Source organism: Chelmon rostratus, chromosome 13, assembly GCF_017976325.1.
Source record: "Chelmon rostratus isolate fCheRos1 chromosome 13, fCheRos1.pri, whole genome shotgun sequence".
NCBI lineage: Eukaryota > Metazoa > Chordata > Actinopteri > Chaetodontiformes > Chaetodontidae > Chelmon > Chelmon rostratus.
The window spans coordinates 20,452,385-20,471,270 of record NC_055670.1 but is presented as its reverse complement, the minus strand read 5'-3'; the positions used below and the strand labels follow the sequence as shown (position 1 = coordinate 20,471,270).

Genomic DNA, 18,886 nt, shown 5'->3' with positions numbered 1-18,886 from the left:
TGTGTGTGTATATGTGTGTGAGAAGGGGTGTGGGTGTGTTTCTGTGTGGGAGAAAGTTGCTCGCATTACAGGGCTAAGAGAACTAACAGGTTATGACCCATTGGCTGCTCATAGACACAAGCACATGTGAACACAAGCACAGCACACACACACACACACACACACACACACACACACACACACTGCTATCCCCAGGTCTCAGAATGCACAGGGCATCAATCCAATAAACCTGAGGTTGCTGTTCTCAGAGCCTGGATTTATTTCCCACAAGACTATACACTTACTGCAGGCTAGACAATAACCCACTGCGCCAGCTTTCACACAAGGAGAAATGTAATTATAAAAAAACATCAGCTGCTATACAGGGCAACTCAAACGCAGTCGATGTGGACTAAAGCAATTTATATCTGATGCTCTCGAAACCACTCACGTGCCGCCCTAGTGATGAAAGTCTGTGTAAAGGATTCCCATATTTTTGGAAATACAAAGATTGGCTTTCTTGGCAAGAGCTCCATGAGCGGATCAATACCAGTCTCATGTCTGCATGGTAAATATGAGCCAATACAGGCAGCAGCCGGGCAGCTTAGCTTAGCATAAAGGCTGAAAACAGATGGAAACAGCTAGTTTGGCTCTGTCCAAAGGTAAGGAAAAAACTGTCCATCACCACCTCTAAAGCTGGACGCTAGGCCAACTCATGGTGACGGCAGAACTCCAGAAAATCACTGCAATCAGCCAAGAAGTAGTCCAGGACATAAACCCCCGCAAAAACACAACTTGTCATTTTTCTGCAGATTAAACTGTGTTAATCAGTGAGCTTCAGAGATGCTGGTAGGTGAATTTTGCTGCGAGCTAAGCTGCTATCTGTAGCTTCACATTTACTGTACAGACATAAGATAAGATAAGATTAAACTTTATCGATCCCACACTGGGGAAATTAAGTTGAGACAGACAGTAAGAATAAAAGGGAGACATAGAAAAGAACAAATAGATTTTATAATACAAAAAGAGTATAAAAATAATATTGAAGGATGGCGCAGTTTCTCACTGGAAAATTTTCAGTTGCACATGAGTAAGATATAATAAATATAATAAAATACAGTGTTTTGTTCTATTGCAATGTAGAAAATATACAACATAGTGAGAAAAATATTAGCACGGTAAAAAAAAGCAGCATTGCACAAGATATTTACACAGATGTAATGGACATTAGCCATGATGCTTATATATTAACAAAAATAACAGAGTAGTGCAAAAAGTAGGTTTGTGATGACTTGAGAGTGGTATCAATGTTCTAAATAAGTCTCAGCAAGAAGGTGAATTAACCAAGATATCAAACTCCTCCTTCAACAACATAGACCTCGTCCTCAAATAAACAGATTGCTGTTTATGTTCAAATCTGTGCTGCACTTGTGATAATACCTGCATAAATCCTCTGATCATTACCAGGATTTGGAAAGCGTATTTTATTCTGGGCAACTGAAACTGCTCCATTACTCAGACATACAACCCGGAAACAGCTGTGATATTTTCCCCACGTTTGTGTTTTTCAGGGTTCAACTCTCTGGTCGGTGCTGTTATGGGGTTTTCCATTCTGATCAGCGCCGAGGTCTTCAAGCACCACACTGATGTCTGGTTTCTGGATGGCACCATCGGAGTCCTCATTGGACTCATCATTTTGGCATACGGCGTCAAGTAAGACATAAATCAATCCCTTTGACCTACTGATCTGAATTATTTCATCATTTCTATTTGATTCACTCAGGCACTGTTTATATTCTATTAATGCCAGATTCTTGTCCACTGACAGCTCTGTACTGGCTTGAGGCTCCTTGCAGAAGCTGTAATTTGTGCACATTTCCATACTTTAAAGTGAGCTTGTTTCTGTCTCCACAGGCTCCTGAAGGACATGGTGCCCCGCGTGAGACAGACGAGGAACTACGAACGTTTCGAGTGAGAGCCGTGTGTGTTTTCAAGACGAGCAGGTTCACACGCACACACACCCACACACCTGGCTGCCTCCTGCCCTCCGCCCTCTCCTCTCTGTCTTTCAAACACACTTTAATACACATCACACCCGCACATATAGACTCTACACTCCCATGCTCTCATACACATGAGCATATGCAGTACACACATGCATTCATACATTCAGAAATGAGCAAACACACATGCATGCACACACACACACACATACACAGACGTCTAAGAGACTTTGAGGGAAACATGATTGGAGACCACCTCCTGGAAAGAAAGCACTGCAGTTAAATTCGTCTTTTCAGCTCTTCTGTCTGTGAAACCACCAGTTTAAAAATGACACCTGGAATGAGGAAACAGCCCGAGAACTGAGACTCCAGCTGGAGCTTTGGATTTGTTCGACCTGGATGTACAGTAACTGCTGCTTAATGACACCGATCACATTGTATTGTTGGTATAATGTCCATCATAATTAATCAAATAATGTTTTGTTTGTTTGTTTTTTAATTTTTTTAGGCCTGCATAGAAAATTCAGGATGATTCCCAAAGAAAATAACATTTTTAGCATGATTAAAACAGACAGAGTTGCTGTAAAAACCTCATCATCATCCTCCCTTCAAGGCTGCCACTATACATCCTAATTTATTACTGAGAGGGGGAGACAGGAAGTAATAAGCAGAGAAAAAGGGACAGAAAGCATAAGCTGTACCAAGTCAAACACTGATTTCTCCATCAGCGAACAGGGTGAGGTCCGTCTAGAAACTCTCCAACTTAAAGCAAACAGCAGTAAAGAGCACAGGAGACGCTGAGGACAAACATTTGCCACGCGATGGCTATAAACTTAAGTGCACAATTCATTTAACCAGTTTATGTTACAGTACATTGCATTGCCTACCGTGCTGTATGTAATGTATCCAAGCACAAATGAGCAAACTTCCCTCCATGCACTGGTGGTGGCTGTTGCTGTCAGTTTAGCGCAGCACTCGCTTCAGCACATTCAAACTAAGGAATGATTTTAGCCTGTTTTGTCTTAGCTGCTGGATCTGACTCAACATATGTTGACATATGGTACATATCTTTTGATTTGTTTACAGACACGCATACCTTAGTCAGTTATTTACTGAAATCCATTCAGTGTCTTCTCTTTTTTTTTACTTGAAACTCAGTTTTGACAAAGTTTTAGCAGGTAAGAACTGAGGAATAGTAATAAAATCCAAGTTTTTACAAGGGGAAGATGGAAAAAAGTCACTGTTTATCTTGTGTTTTTGACCTTTTCAGACCTAGATAATTAATAGATGTAAAAGCACTAAACTCTCTGGGAAAGTTTCCTGCACCATTTGCTTTTATCCTGTTATTTATCATTGTCTCTCTGGACTGTTGCATTTAATGCATTTGGGGTATTTATTACTTTTATTATTAATATTTTATTCATAATCCTTCTTTTCCTCGTTTTGAGTTCACATGGAAAGTTGTATAAGACAAAGTCTCAAACCTAAGATGAAACAAAGCACAATGACAAAGATGAAGCGGGGATCTATTTTCATTGCATATCATTTGCAGAGACAGCATTTTCTCCTGTGTCTGCTTACCTGCTTGTTACGCATTTGTTCTGCATGTTCCCATCGTTATCATTCATTATAATGTGCAATGAATGTAAATACAAACCACACAGTCTGTAAATATGTTTATTACACTGTTTGGGTGCATCAGTAAGAAAAAGTCACAAATATAGTCATAGTACTTTATGGCCGACATAATAGGCTTTTTGGAGTAGACCACATATAGTCGAAGTACAAGATGATCAATGTTGCATATAGTTAAAAATGTTTACTCTATATTGTAAATGTTGTTTTACATATTATTGTAGATTATTGGTGAAACTAAATGACGAGTCTTACTGTAAGTCTTTGCACTGTAAGTGAAAATCTCAGATTGGATGTGGGTGTGATCTGACAGCACTGTCCAAGGCTCCTTTATCACTTATCAGAAGCTGCTCAGAAGAAGAATATAATGCCAAGCAAAGCATTATTTCACCTGCAGGCACAGATCAGTATTATTTTAGTAAACTTATTTTTCATAATCATAGATTGATTTCATACAAAAGCATTGAGATTAATTCCATTAGAAATTGACAAATCATAAATCATGAAGAGATGCCATCACCAGAAATCCCCAGTGTAGTAAACTGTATATAACTGGATTTTGGAGTGGTTTTGAATGCACATCCAGAGTGCTCGTGAGCCCCCTTGTGGTGGGTGGCCACATGACAAGAGTTTTAATTAGTATTCAGCGCACTGGATCCATTGGAGAGAGTCTAAATTTAGTTACAAAGCCTTGGACAGTGATTCTGAAAGGGCCTACATCCACTATACGCTGTAATTATCAACTCTGAGTCGACATACTGGACAAGGTGCAAAATTACTGGTGTTATCTTTAGTTCTATTGTGTGAAGAATAAGGATTAGCTGTAAACTGGAGGCGTGAATCTGCTCACACCTCTTCGACTCACCAACAGCACACTGATTTGTAACGTTTCCCCCCCTTCTCTGATGCATAGAAGACAATCTTTACAATGATTTTTATTAGCAAAGCACAGTGTTTACATGCTGATAACCACCACGAGGCACAGAACAAACTCATAACAGCTCTTAGTAACGGTATGCTTCACTAGCCGCTCATATGGCCAACAAATCCTTTCTACCTCTCTTCTTTGCACTTTGTTTTATTTTCATGCCACTTCCCTTGTGCACATTCATGCTGCAGAGAATTTAGGCTGTGATTGTGGCCCTCGCCCCGTTACGCTCCTTTACTGAAGCTGCTGCCCTCACCGCAAATCAATGGGTAAGTGCAACAGCTGAGCACCAAAAAGAGTGTGCTAAATCTACCCTAAAGCTCTGTGATCACCAGAGCTGCGGTTGCTTTTCATTCATCTATAACGTGATTTTCCCGTTGCCCATGAAATGTTTCAACCTCCACACTTCACATCACTAAAAGACTGCTAGAGGTGTGTGAAATGACCTCTGAACATGTATTACTTGTTTGCACAAACATCATTTCACGGGTGGTATAGTATTTGAATCCTTTTCATTGTTTCATTGAAACAGCTCAGAAACTTGTCTGATTCTGCAGCTCAATTCAACTGTGCCAAATCATTGAAAACATGTCCACTCTCCTGACATGTGTGTATCATTCAGCAGTTCTTGTACTGATGGACTGACTTATTATTATCAGCCCAGCAGAGGCATCAAACCATTCATTTCACTCGATTTCACAGAATTAACAGCTATACTAACCACTTCTCAGTTGCTATAGGCTTTGCATGGGCTTGTAAAAACCCTTTTAGCTTCAGTGGCTACAGATGCATTGCAGCCACACACACCTGCACACACACACACACACACACACACACACACACACACACACACACACACAAAACAAAACACACATGGAAAGATGTAACTGAATTGAAGAATTGTTATTTGTCTGTTTGTACAGTACTGACATCAGTTGTATTACAGATGACGTAGACGCCATTTATTTATGTAAAGAAACTATGAGGTATCTCTTTGTCAAAGAGCAAAGTTTTATTGATTAATAAAGTTTTATCCTGCTTATTCATCAGCAATGTTGAGACGTGCTCTTCTTTTTTTTTTTTTTCTTTTCAACCACACAACCGTCATGGAACAGTTTCCAACCATTCGAATGTGGGCACAGTGGCAGTCAGCTCTATGTGAACAAGCGCCAAATGATTTCAGATAATTTGTGTCAACCTGAACCATTACATGCTGTTTCTACAGGGATTACAAGAAGGAGTTACAATAAGTTAATCAGGGAGTGACAGTGAAAAAAATTGAATATATAGACAAAATTGTAATAAAGAAATGTCAATAATTGCACACTCAACATGTTTGAAAAGTCTTTAAGCGGCAGGCTTCATTACTTAATCGCGTTGAGATCATTTATTACTACTACTACTATGAATAAAGTGTTAATAATAATAATAATAATAATAATAATAATAAAAAAAAAGATAGAAGATAATGGTGCTTCTCTCCTTGCAGGAATAGCTTTGAAAAATATGCTTATTTGCTTTCTAGATGAGAAGATTGATACCACCACCATGTCCGTACAGTAAATACGAAGCTACAGCCAACAGCCAGTTAGCTTAGCACAAAGACTGGAAATGGGACAACAGTTGACCTGGTTCTCTGCAAAAGCAACAAAATATACCAGAACTTTTATTGGAAATCTGAATGGGGTCTCCACGGGTTTCATGGTAACCAGGAAGCTACTGTGCCAAGAAATAATCAGACAAAACCTGGCTAGCTTTTTACACCTGTATCAAGTCTCTATGCTAAGTTAAGCAAAGTGGTTCCTGGCAGTGGCATCATCGCTTCTTATCATAAAGCAAATTAACTATTCCCTTAACCCCTAGAGTATTATGTTCTTGGAAACTCTTCTTCATACTTCTATAATCATCAGTAGGAAGAAACATCAACCAGCTGCAGTGTAGAACATGCACTGGTAAACAAAATGTGTACGTGGGGTGAAGCCCTGCAGATCTTTTTACTTTTCATTTGCACTACCTGTTTGCATCCAGCATTCGTGCCATAAATCCGTGCAGAGCTGCTGAATACCAGTAACTTTACTACACATCAGACTTCAGTGTTGCAGACATACAAGAATAAAAGAAGAATACGTTTTATACAACAAAACATTTCTCACTTCAGCATTTTCTCTCAGATCTGATTCAATTTCTCACTTTTGCATCATCATCGCAGGCTTGCACTCTCGCTGCTCAGGCAAAATGATGAACATTAAGAGCACCTCGAGGAGATGGTTGGCTGGAAATGGAAATCCATTCCCTTTATCTGCTTAGTTTCCAGATTCACAGGAGACTGTGGAACACCCTGGACATTTAACGTCACTGACAGACAAGCAGTGGCTGAATCCCTTCCTTATTAGGGCTTCACAGACCCCCATTAGTTATGCATAAGGCAAGCTTCATTGAATCTTTCCAGCCCAATCAGAGAGCCACCTTGCATTGGGAGGGAAAAAAAACTAAAATCCCCAGTAGGAGCACAGTGAATAGAACTAGTTAACTGTTAACTGTTATCTGTGCACATATGACAACATAGTGGCCAAAGCTGTTTGCAACTGTGAAATGTCTGCAAATAAATACTTAACCTGACATCAGTGTTAAAATAAATGGCTAAACATCAACCGTGACAGGGTACACAGTGCATTAATGAATAAAGTTACTGTATATCTTCAAATACTTTCAAACATAATCACAGTGAAAACAGCATGTGATGTCATGCAAGGATGCCAGAAACCTCACTTAAAGTCTCTGAGGGATCACTTTGAGAGTGTGAGTCTGGACATTCAGATAGAACCCACATTAATACTCTTTATTGACTTTTTATTTTTCTTTTGTGCAGCGTAAGTACATAGGTTTTTATTCTAGATACATGCCTTGCATAAAGCTATCTGGTCCTTAATGTAGTCTCTACAGGGGCAGATGCGAGTCAAGGACTTATCTGATCTCACACAGCTGAAGAGCAGGGGATCAGCCTGGAGCAGACAGTGTTTAGTACTGTTGGTGAAGGCTGGAAACACCAGGGCATTGTCATAAAAAGCTGATGTGTTACAGTCTATGCCGTAGCTGGGGAAAAAAAGCAGAAAGGAGAGGAAATCATAAAGCATGTGATTTAAATGGTGACGAGGACTTCGACTGGACGTGGGGGTGAATGCACTCCATGCTGCAGGGACTCCCACTCAGAATCAAGCCTGTAAGCTTGCATTAACATGCAAGTTGTGTGCTGTCTTCAGCAGGCTCCACCATTCAAATGATCATATTTACATATAGTAAATGGCATAATTTTCACAAACTGTATCCTGTGCAAACCATCAAACTCTTCCCTGTTTTTTTTTAATCTGATGGAGAAAAATGCTGATATTAATGTCAATGTTTATACACATGTGGTGAATTTTCCAGTGAGGATTTAGGCTTATACTTTCACTTTTGTGAAACTTTTCTAACATGTATGACTGTACAGGAGATCTAGTAGATCCTATAGAAGGTTTATAGGTCTGTGATGATTTGCTGTTTAAATTAGAATAAGAATGGTCAAAGATATGGTCAAAGCTCGCCAAGAGACTACGTCACGACACATGCAGACATCCATTTACAGTTCAATTACCTTCATAAAAAATGGGAAAAAATTGTTCTGCTCAGATCTACATGCATGTTACATACATGCTTACTGGTAGTATATTTTTTGAAAGGTGATACCCAACATGACACACAGAGAAAAACATGCAAGTATATTAAGATTTCTGTAACTGGATTCATGTGTATGCAATGCAACGTGTGTGAACTTACATGGCAAGATTCTTGGCATTGTTCAGATGTGGGAAGAATGTAGGTTCACAGATCAGTCCTTCCTTCTGGCAAGCCAGTTGACAGGAAGTGCTGACCTCCGCCTTCACCACCTGGAGCACGCTCAGCGGGGGCCAGCTCCCTGTACCGTGGCAGAAGTCCTGAGGCAAAAAAAAAAGAGCAAAATGAAATGAAGGTTCGGAGTTACGATTCTGATCCTGCTTCCAACGCTCGACCAATTCCTCCAACCTGTTTTTCAATCAGGATGCTGACCCTCTGGAGCATCCCTTCACAGGTGAACTCATAGGGAAGATAGGGCTCAATCTGAAATGGAAAAAAACTACAGCTGTAGATACATCATCCAAAAACTCTTCTGAGCTCGCTCTGTATTTCCACTGTGCTCACTGGTAAATATAGATTACACTTACACTCCCATTGAGGATAGCATTGAGAGCTCTCTCCACGTCTGTGGAGTTGTGCATATCTATCGTCCATACGTAGGGTTCTCCTATCGCCTCGACGTAAGGATTCTGGGATGTCACCTGCAAAACAAACACACCAACCGCAAAATTGAAGGATACAGTACACCCGCTGTTTATTTATATCTTCATAAAATGTGTTCAATGTGTTTCAGGTCAGTTTTGAGTGTGACCCCCGACCTCTCTGATGTTGGGCTTGTCCCCGAAGAACTCTGAGTTCAGCCTACTCTGTGGAGGGTGTAGCCTGGGGTTCAGGAAAGGACAGCCATTGGCTAAGGCCTCCAATGGGGCGGGGCCTTCATATGGGAAAGACAATCCCACAAAAACCTACAACAGACCATGAAAAAGATAAACAGTTTAGAAGTTCCTGACACTTATATGCACATGTATCTGGCAGCCACATGCACTTCTTTACTGTGGCCACATGGTGCCAGCCAACACCAACACAATACGTGACGAATTCAGCTCTGCTCCTGCAGTCGGTGTTGTTACAGCAGACACAGGCAGGCTGGTCATTTATGTTATCTGGACCCACACGAAAGGAAAACTTAAGTGGGATTGAATTATTTTAATATATAATTTTAATTCAAGTCCAGATAAATATTTCCAAATCTCAAAATGAGTGCTGTTTACAAAGCACATACAGAATAAGTGATGTCACTGTGTGTTTATGGTTCCCCCATTTATAACAGCTCAAAAACCACTTAACATTGTTTCGTCACCGTACTTCGTGATTTTTCCTAATTTTATGAGAACTGCTTATAAAACATAATATTGATTAAGGACATGTTCACCACATTACGTCTGTTGGGGGTTGAATACAACAGATTTCCATGTCTGTGACTGATGTTGACGGCACTATTTGTATGTCAAGTAAGTCTATTTGCATTTAATATTTCTTGTTTGTTTATCGGGATCCCCGTTATTTGTCACCAGTGCAACAACTCTTCCTGAGCTCCACAGGGCGGCAGCGACTTCATGTTATTATGTAAATTGAGGTATTTTATTGTTGTCAAAATAATAATCCAGATCCTGTATCAGTCAGAAAAGCCCGCACACACTCACCTTGCTCTGCCTTAACAGGGACTGAACCTCAGTGCCTTTGACAATGCCATGATTTTTTACATAGCGTGGAATCAGAGCGGCGTTGTCAGCCGTCCCGTGGATCTCCAAATGCTTATGGATAATGTCCAGGTAAGCTTCTTTACCCTGCAGTGCAACAGCAGAGGAAACAAGGCGTGACTTGCTGAAAAATCAATGGACATGGCGCAGATAACACCTCTCCCTTGCCAGGAGTGTATTTTATGGGGATGTCTGGATTACAAGGCAGGCCCAACGGACTACTAAATACCCTAAAGGTGAAATGAGGTGGCAAAAAGTATTTTCAAGGCATACAATAACCATCAAAGCTCATTTTTACTCTACAGCCACCTCAACTGCCTTAATATCGCCTTGAAACAAGTGCCTAAAGACATACATATTTGATAGAATACAAGATGTTTTTCAGGCCATCACAATGTCTGTCCCTTGTTACCTTCCAAAACTTGCCACGCTTGCCATACACAAGTGCCTGGTTTTGTCTTTTGGTGGACTTCAGCCGCTCCCTTTCTTCAGAGCTCAGCGGGCGCTCGACCACAAATCCCAGGAATGTGTTGTCTGGTGTATGAGCTGCTCACAAGAGGAGAGTAAACATCAATTAAGATGGATGCAAAGAGAAGGAAAATTCTGATTTCACTGATGATTTTTCATTGGAGTTTAAAAGTAGATCCAGAAACAAAGCAGACACATACGAAACATGGTGTTGAACTGCATCAGGGTCAGGTTCAGGCTCCCGAATGGACTCTTCAGGTTGTTCTTTTTGGCCCACGCTGGATGATTGAAGTCTGCCTCAGTGCCGAAAGAGTCCAGCACACGTATCAGACACCTGATAGACACACAGAGGTACACGCTTACACTCACGAACACGCTAATGCACACATCATGACGATCATTTGGACGTGCAAACTCACACGCTCTCAAAACCGAGCTGGTTTTTAACATACTGTGAGCTCTCCCTGATTTTTGATTTTGGGTGAAGTAGAAGTACAAATGTCAAAACTAAAAGTACCAAAAGTAAAAGTATTCATTATGAAGAATTGCATATTTCAGAATGATGCAAATTGTATTAATGGCTCATAACTACTGATATATTAAGGTGTGCATCACTGTAGTGTTGAAGCTGGTAAAGGTGGTTTTACTATTTTAATTTTGATTTCCCATTTGGGATCAATAAAGCTTTAATTGAATCTCTAATATTACATAATTTATTTGTTTATTATATTTTCTATAACTAAACTAACTCTGCTACGTTACAAGTAGCTAAAGCTGTGAGATAAATGCAGTGTCGGAACTGTAGTGGAGTAACAGTGCAAAGTAGCAGTAGCAGTAGTACCTCAAAATTGCAAATGTACTTAGTTACTTTCCACCACTGACTGAGTATGCATACATTGTAGGGCTTCACATTTTTTGCTCATATAGTGCAGCTTGCCGTCAAGTGTTTTAGGGTGTGGAAAACATGGGCGTCAACTATCTGATACATTTACAAGCTGATATCGATAGATGATCATTTTGAAACGCTCAATGCAGACATGTAAAGTGCTCTATTTCTCACGCTTCAAACTGTTGCATCATTATCCATCTAATATCCCTCACATCTTCTGTTCTTCATCTATTCCTCTTCCTCAAATCTGGCACGAACCTGCTCGATGACCTTTTCCTCCTTTCTTTCAGGCTCTTCTTTCCTCCCGTCTTTCCGTTTTTGCCTGATATCTCATCTACTTCTGTGACGTCTTTTATCTTTTTCAACCCACTCTGTCTTTTAAGGTCTCAGACACTGGCTTATTGTTATTCCACTCTCTTAAGAGAAATCCTATCATTTCTTATACCAGCAGACATTTTAATTATTTGAAGTAAATGCACCCAACTGGATTGCACTCAGACTCATCTAATACCCAAATCACTATAGTCTCTAATTTCTCTGTGCTAGCACAATCATCAGTTGACTTAGACTTGACTCTGTGCTGGCGTTTCTCTCTTCACTCTACACATTTTCTTTCTTTTCAAACTCATATTTACTTGTCTGCGTGCATGAGTTTCTGTCTCGGTCTTGAATTATTTTCCAAAGTACACTTGAATCAGCACAAAAGAATGGCTAAAACATTGTTTATTCTTTTGTCATATCTCACCATTCTGTCATGTCACATGTAAGTGCCATTTGGAGGAAAACTCCATATTTCAGCACTCTCTTAGTGCTTTCAAACAAAAAATGAATAACCAAATGAAGTCACCATAATCAAATCAAGTCAAATAATCAAATGGGGCCTGATACAACAGCAACATCAGTGGATGATGTCTAAAATAAACTTTTGATAAGACATCCTACTATAAGTGATCAAAATATTTCACGCACGCTGCATGTGATGCAGCATTATATGTATATGCACATACTCTCACTCTCATGTAAGTAAAAGTACTTCAAAGTAATTTCAGGATCAGGATCCTGATACTCACTTGTACTCTGTCCAGGTTTTTGGAAATATTGCTTTAATCTGTTTTAGGCCGATAATGTCTGTATAGATCAGGTTTGGTTCCACTGAGTTTTTATGTGGGCAGCCGCTCTTCCCTAGAAAACTACAGAGAGAGAGACAGAGACATTAACACAATAATGTGATATAATGATAATCTGATTCTTACCCTGATGGAAAGCAGCCTGCAACAAAAAGGCTCTTTTTGTGTGCATACTCACAGCTTGAGGTCAGGTAAGGAGGGCGAAAGGTAAAGATGGTGACCCAGGATGTAAAGTGTGGAAATGAGGTCACTCCACTGGACTAGTTCACCAAGGGGGCCTCCATTGAAGGCAGACTTTGCGATTTGAACACCCGATTCATCTGTTACCACTCCAGGATGCACCAGGATCTGTTGAGGGGGGGATTTCCATGTAATTTGACCATTGTATCCTATTATGTAAAGGTTGTGGCTGCATCTGATGACTCATTTTGAACATAGAGAACATTAAGTACCCTTCTGATGTAATGGAAGGCTTGTCTTCCCCTAAAAAAATAATTTTTGGTCAATGTGTACTAGTTCTGATGAAGAAATAAAATGGGTCTTATCTGTGAAGTTTCTGCTTTTATTATCACTGGAATTAGAACCTTATTTAAGGAGGGACGGAGAGAGACATCAGCATCCTCTAACAAGTAATTAAACCTTATCTGTTCCATGTAACTGATTATGAACCTGTACATGTCGCACTGAAAGAAATATACAAAAAAATATCTAAAATGGACAAAGTTTGTGTCATGCACTTCATATTCTATCTGCAATAGTCTGTGAAATCTGTGAGAGCCATAGTGAGCTATAAACACCATTAGAGCATCATCTGAGTATGAACAGCTAACCTTTTGAATGTGATGTTTGAAAATGTAAAAATTTAAAGCACCAAGGTTACTCGCTTTAATGATCTCGTTAAACCAACATGAATCAGTGAATCCAGTAAGCATAACACGGAGGGATACGTTACATGTTTAGCTTTCCACTTGAGGTTGTATTTGGCTGAGAAAGAGCGTCCGGCCTCGACCCAAATGGTTTCCATGCTGCTAATTCTCTGCTGAATCCAGCGGAACTGGGCTCTGTTTCCCAGCAATGGATACAGGCCTGTGAGACTTTCTCGCACCACTGCATCTTCATCCACTACCTGAAAAAATGAAGGGGAAACACAAGGCTTGTTCTCCATTATTGACCATTTTTAGATTTGTGTTGGACTTCCAAATCTCTTCGCAACAGACTTCGTACCCATTTAGCACTGATAAATTAAATGTTTGCTTTTTTAAGCTGAGCTGATTAGGATTCATTCAAAATGGATTACTAATTAAGATCTATTGCTTTTGTGGAGCATCAATACAATTTACAGAGTGGTCGTTTGGGTGACATTATAATCATCAGGTTAAGTAGACCAGTAAAAGTAAGAAAGGGACAAACTCGAAGACAATGACAAAAAATGTAAGAACTAAAAGAATTTGAATATGCAGCTTCAGGGTGAGTTCAACAGCTATAAACAGACAGAACACTTTTCTGGTAAAGCAGGTCTGTCAAGGTAAACGTACTGTACATACCTTTTGCGCGACACACACCAATACACGTGAAACAGTCTTGCTTTATTTGGCCTTACCTCCAGCTTTTGCTTTGGAGCTTTGGGAATCACTCTGCCTGGATACAAAGGACACCAGGACTCTACCTTAACACAACACAGACAGAAAGACGGGGCACAAACTGAAACAGACCATCCATGTGCATTTCCATAATTGAGTTACTTCCTGTGTATAAGGGCTTCATTTTGATATGAGCAAGTTAAATGATATGGGAGCCTGGGTACCTCACTGAGGTAGAAAAGGAAGGAGCACAGAGACCCATCCACTCCATGACTGCTGTAGCAAGGGTCAGACTTCCACATCTTCTGCATCCACTGGAGAAGCAAGAAACCACACAGGGCCACAAGGAACAAACAATCATGATCATGATCAACACAGTGCTTTGCATTTAAAGTAGTGAGTACAAATGAATATTTACCTTGGACTTAAAGGTACAGATACTAAGGCTAATACCTACAGGGTTCAGTCCTGTGAATAATAACAGTTTTATCAACTCTGATATTCTGCAGAACCTATAAAGTTATACAATATGAACAAAGAGCAGAAGCATTTGTTTTTATTGTAATGACGCTCAAGTGAAAGTTCAGTCAAGAGGACTATTCAGGAATCAGGAATCAGGAATAAGGAATCATTTATTGTCATTACACAAGTTTCCAAGTGCATCGAAATCCTGTTCGGCTTAATCTCTGTTGCATGCGTAGGCCTGTAGTTTATTTCTGCCATTCACTCCTCTCCTGCATGCTCACTCATAATTCCCTGTCTGTCACTGAGCCACCAGTTGTTCTCATCAGCTGGTCTCATCTGTTCAATAGCACATCGATGCACCTGTCATCCTGCTGCTGTCTTTTTTAAAAACGATTCTCTCTCTCTGGAAGAGTTTGTTCATGCATGCTGTCACCGCCCGGTCTTTCAGCTTCATCAGCTCCATCACTTCATCATCTCATCAGCCTAACTGACTGAATTTTCACTTATCATCTGTTATAATAACCATTTAGCTCAACTTCATTCACTTTTCTCTCCTGATTAAACTGTAGTCAACACAGAGCCAAGGGTTAATGTTTAACCTGAGATCCCTGTGAGTACACTGCTGGACTCCCCTACCCCAAAGCTGTACATCGCTCAGCATTGGTGGTAATTTTGGGAATGTAACCCTTACACTTCTCAGGCAGGATGTGTATTTTTAGGGATTTTCCCAGGGCTCCTTTCTTTACCACTGCTGTAAAATATGATATACCATAATTACTCTATAGATTATGCAGAATCAGCGTTGTTAACGCCAGTTTTGTTTCCCAGCCTGCACCTATACATACCCAGTATTTACAAAAATACAACTGTGTGATTTACTTCTCCTTTACTCTCACATGATTAATTGTTACTCCCTTGTTCCCCATAGCTTTGCTTTCTTCCACTGCACCTTCATATATTGAACCAGTAAGTATTTATTTAGACTGGAAATCGCAGGCTGTATTAGAAGATGAAGAGCAAAGAGATGCAACTACGCAGAGAACTGAACTGATTTGCATACTGACAGTATGATTGAATAAGTAATCGCTAAGTGCTAATATCTTCTTAGGAATGTTTACCAATGACAGATTGCTATTACATGATACAGAAATACGTTACCTTCACCTTCCCCCTGCATTCTGGGTATCCATCCATGGGTGGCAGTGGGCAATTTTTATCCTCCTGAATATTATCATCTAAGAAACACACAAACGACAGCACTCTTGCTGGTTAATACAGCAAATGTGTATTAATCCACCACTGAAAATAGTTCCTAACATTAGCATCATTTACTTGTTTTGGGTAACATTTGCTAAAAAGTGCTCAGAAACAATGTAGACCTTTTCTAAAACACTCAAATTGTACATTTTTGACCAACTTTTTAAGATATACGTCTTCAGTGGGGAGGTGTCGGGAAATTGAAAAGTATTTGTTCAGTCTTTTAGGGGGTTGTTTTCATCTTTTGCACGTCCTTTTTTCTTTTTTCTGTGTAAGTACATTGGGTGCAACGTTTAAACTGGAGACAGATGCCTTTTGTGTCCACACATACTTGGCCAATAAAGGCGATTCTGATTCTGATTAATTTGATGTAGTGTAATCTTACCAGATTTGACATTTTGACATTTCTTCTCTTCTGTCGCCATCTGCAGCTTTAGGAGATCCCCCAAACGAGTCACCTCTTGCTGCAGTTGGAGTTTATCAGAACGCAGCTCCTTAATCATGTCATCCTTCATTTGTTCCTTCTCTTTCTCTGCCTCTGTTTTAATCTGGAGAGCCTTCAATTCTCCTTTGTAGTCCTTCAAAAGAGGTGGATGTGAGACTGAAAGAGAGAGTTTGGAGTGTTAATTTGAACACATTTTCAACAGACTTGCATCTGAAAAGAGCTGTTGAAGCAATTAGCTGTATTATACAATTATGAATATCCAGTGAACAAGTGTTACAGGGAAAATTTATTCCTATTTTTAAGAGGTACTTCAGCTTCACTAAAAATGCCTTTTTAGGTACAATAATTATATGATATTAACTGGAAGCTGAGACATAAGTGTGTATTTTGCAGAAGGAAAAAAGAAATTGTCTGGAGAAGACTTTGCTCACAATTGCCAGAGTGTCCCACGACGCTCAGGAGGTCATCGGCAAACCGGACAATTCTCTTCATTATGTCTGAGAGGGGAAAGGGGAAGTGAAAAAAGGAGTTGAAGGAGAGATGGACAGAGCTGTAGACAAGATATCTCTTTAAAAAAGCATATTTAAAGATGCATTTTTCAAGAAAAGCTAGAAAAAAGTTAGAACAAATTTCCTTCTCTGGACCGAGCTGCTGTAACCGAATTCAATATCCTCAAGGCAACCCTCCATTTCTACAACATGCACTTAAAAAGAAGCAGGCTTAATCGTTCTCTTTTCATATTAGCTCCACTGAGTGGCGCTATCTTATGTAAATAAAGGTAGAATTGCCCAGCGTGTGGCTCACTTGGATTATTTTCTCGCACCAACAGACATGAAAGTTTTATGAGCTTGTTTAGTATCTATATTTCTCTTGTATCCTACTCCATTTTCACTCCTGAGTACTTGTTACCTCTGTGCTCTCTTCTCACCTTCAGCACTGAGAGTTTCAATCTGCCTGTTCTCATGCAGCCTCGGTTTGTGTTGATGGGTCACAATGATGGCCCCCTGGTCGAAGTTGCTCTAGAACCAGTTGATACAGGCAAGACACACTTTTGACCATCTTGAGTAGTGATCTGACTTAAACTAACAAGACATGATTCATTGTGCATTGTATCATTGAGCTGCAGTAGCTGCACAGTAACAAAGAGTAAAGAACAGAAGGTTATTCATCTGTTGCACGACTCATGAGTCGCTCAGGATCAGGAAAGTCGTTTAGCGCACTGTGTGTTCACAATGGAACCATGCTAGGTGAATGAGTGAATGAAGATACAGACCACGATGAGCAAAGGCAGACTGAGGCACCACATGAGGCCGATGCACAGGAGCACAAACAAAGTCCACCGCTGAGAGTGAGTCAGTTTTCTCATGGTTCAAATGGGCTCAGCCTGATGCTGTCGACCGTTCAACAAAGCAAGGTAGTTTCACATTAAATCCCAAGTTTCTGTATCACATACAGGGCTGCATGTTGCGTGGTGAGACTTGAGTGAAGGAATGTGTCTGACGTGTCTGATGGAGAAAGAGAAAGAGAGAGAGAGAGCGACAGAGAGAGAGAGAGAGGGAATAAACATGAAAGCTATGATGACACTACAAGACTTCTCTACGGACTGCACACTTCAGTTAACATCACACACAGACACACCATTTATAAAATTTAAACTTTAAACTGAAATAAACAAGTTTCCCTTTTCTTTACTTAGAAACTTTCTTAGTCATTCAAACACACTGACACTATTTTTCAGAAATCAGGTGGTTCTAATATCCAAAGTAACAATAAAGAACTTGCTTACCTTAAGCGTATTGGCCAATCATTCCAATATAATCAGATGAACACACTCGGTGTGATTTTTGTAATAAGTGCATATAATCCCATCTGCCTGCCTATAGGCTGTGCTCTGGCAGGATCTCTCAGGTGCAAATAATCTGCACACAGGATATCTCATGAAGTACTATCATGCCTTAGTATCCTGATACAACCAGTTTGCCAACCTGTTTGCCTGCATAACTTTACTGGTTCTCATGATAATTAGGTCTCAACCATTTAGTTTGTTGCAAAGTTAATGGTTGAGACCGAAGCCAACGTCACACCTGGCAGAGTTGCACAATAACCCTAATTACTGGTTTCTCACTGTATATCCATTCCCCTCTGGCTAATTCCAGATTCAGAAGTATCCACATCAGCATGTAAATAGACACGTTTTTCTAGTCTGTGTCTGAAGTGGGCTGCAAACTCTAGTCAGCCTATTGCCAGGCATAGAGCCACCGGGTACAGAGCAGCAGCTGGAGCAGATGTGGTGTTAGCATGGCTGATGTTTGACAAAGTTTCAATTATGTGAAAATTTCACAAGCATACTCCTGAAGTTCAGAACATGGCAAAAGTAACTTATCCTAATTCTATCATTCTTTCTGAAGTCCAGGGAACATGGTTTCTACAATTAAATATAAAAATGTTTTAACTCAAACTTTATACACCTCTGCTCTTCTCTAACAGGATGAATGGATTTTTCTCACTCTGCTAATTGTGTTGGAGCTTGAAAAAAATGTAACTTGTTGGATGGCACAAGTTACTGAGAATACATGATTTTTACTCATTAAATGCTTATTTTAAACTTAAATGGTTTGAATTTAAATGAATGAAATGAACAGTGTAGAAAAAACAGTCAGGGTTCATTGACAGTGTGCACGACAAAAGCTTTTTCTTTT

General features: G+C 39.9%; 2 protein-coding genes across 2 annotated transcripts in view; one reads left to right on the top strand and one right to left on the bottom strand.

Moving 5' to 3' along the window:
• The window catches only part of LOC121615876 (transmembrane protein 163-like), a 54,744-nt gene extending 51,553 nt beyond the window's left edge, over positions 1 to 3,191 (top strand). The window contains exons 7-8 of the mRNA XM_041950362.1: positions 1,551 to 1,692; positions 1,894 to 3,191. Of these exons, the coding sequence (XP_041806296.1) occupies positions 1,551 to 1,692; positions 1,894 to 1,954 (203 nt within the window). The 3' untranslated portion in view covers positions 1,955 to 3,191. The remainder of the gene's footprint in view (positions 1 to 1,550; positions 1,693 to 1,893) is intronic.
• Positions 3,192 to 5,538: 2,347 nt separating this feature from the next.
• LOC121615875 (alpha-1,6-mannosylglycoprotein 6-beta-N-acetylglucosaminyltransferase A-like) lies at positions 5,539 to 18,110 on the bottom strand. Its single transcript, XM_041950361.1, has 19 exons — positions 17,974 to 18,110; positions 17,461 to 17,692; positions 17,116 to 17,206; positions 16,619 to 16,684; positions 16,128 to 16,343; positions 15,644 to 15,720; positions 14,245 to 14,334; positions 14,041 to 14,106; positions 13,393 to 13,566; positions 12,619 to 12,788; positions 12,384 to 12,503; positions 10,625 to 10,758; positions 10,369 to 10,502; positions 9,900 to 10,043; positions 9,015 to 9,161; positions 8,784 to 8,897; positions 8,605 to 8,679; positions 8,359 to 8,516; positions 5,539 to 7,638 (listed from the first exon to the last, which is right to left on the bottom strand). Exons 2-19 carry the CDS (start codon positions 17,551 to 17,553, stop codon positions 7,437 to 7,439), a joined length of 2,271 nt encoding a protein of 756 aa, XP_041806295.1. The 5' UTR covers positions 17,554 to 17,692; positions 17,974 to 18,110; the 3' UTR covers positions 5,539 to 7,436.
• Between the last annotated feature and the right edge of the window lie 776 nt (positions 18,111 to 18,886).

Bases quoted from the DNA above. Each gene is read 5' to 3' on its own strand.
- LOC121615875 (XM_041950361.1), bottom strand. From the start codon at position 17,553: ATGAGAAAACTGACTCACTCTCAGCGGTGGACTTTGTTTGTGCTCCTG. The intron at 13,567-14,040 runs GTAAGGCCAAAT...TCATTTTTTCAG, and splicing joins CTCCAAAGCAAAAGCTGGAG to GTAGTGGATGAAGATGCAGT. The intron at 8,680-8,783 runs GTAAGTGTAATC...TTTCCATTTCAG, and splicing joins ATGCTATCCTCAATGGGAGT to ATTGAGCCCTATCTTCCCTA.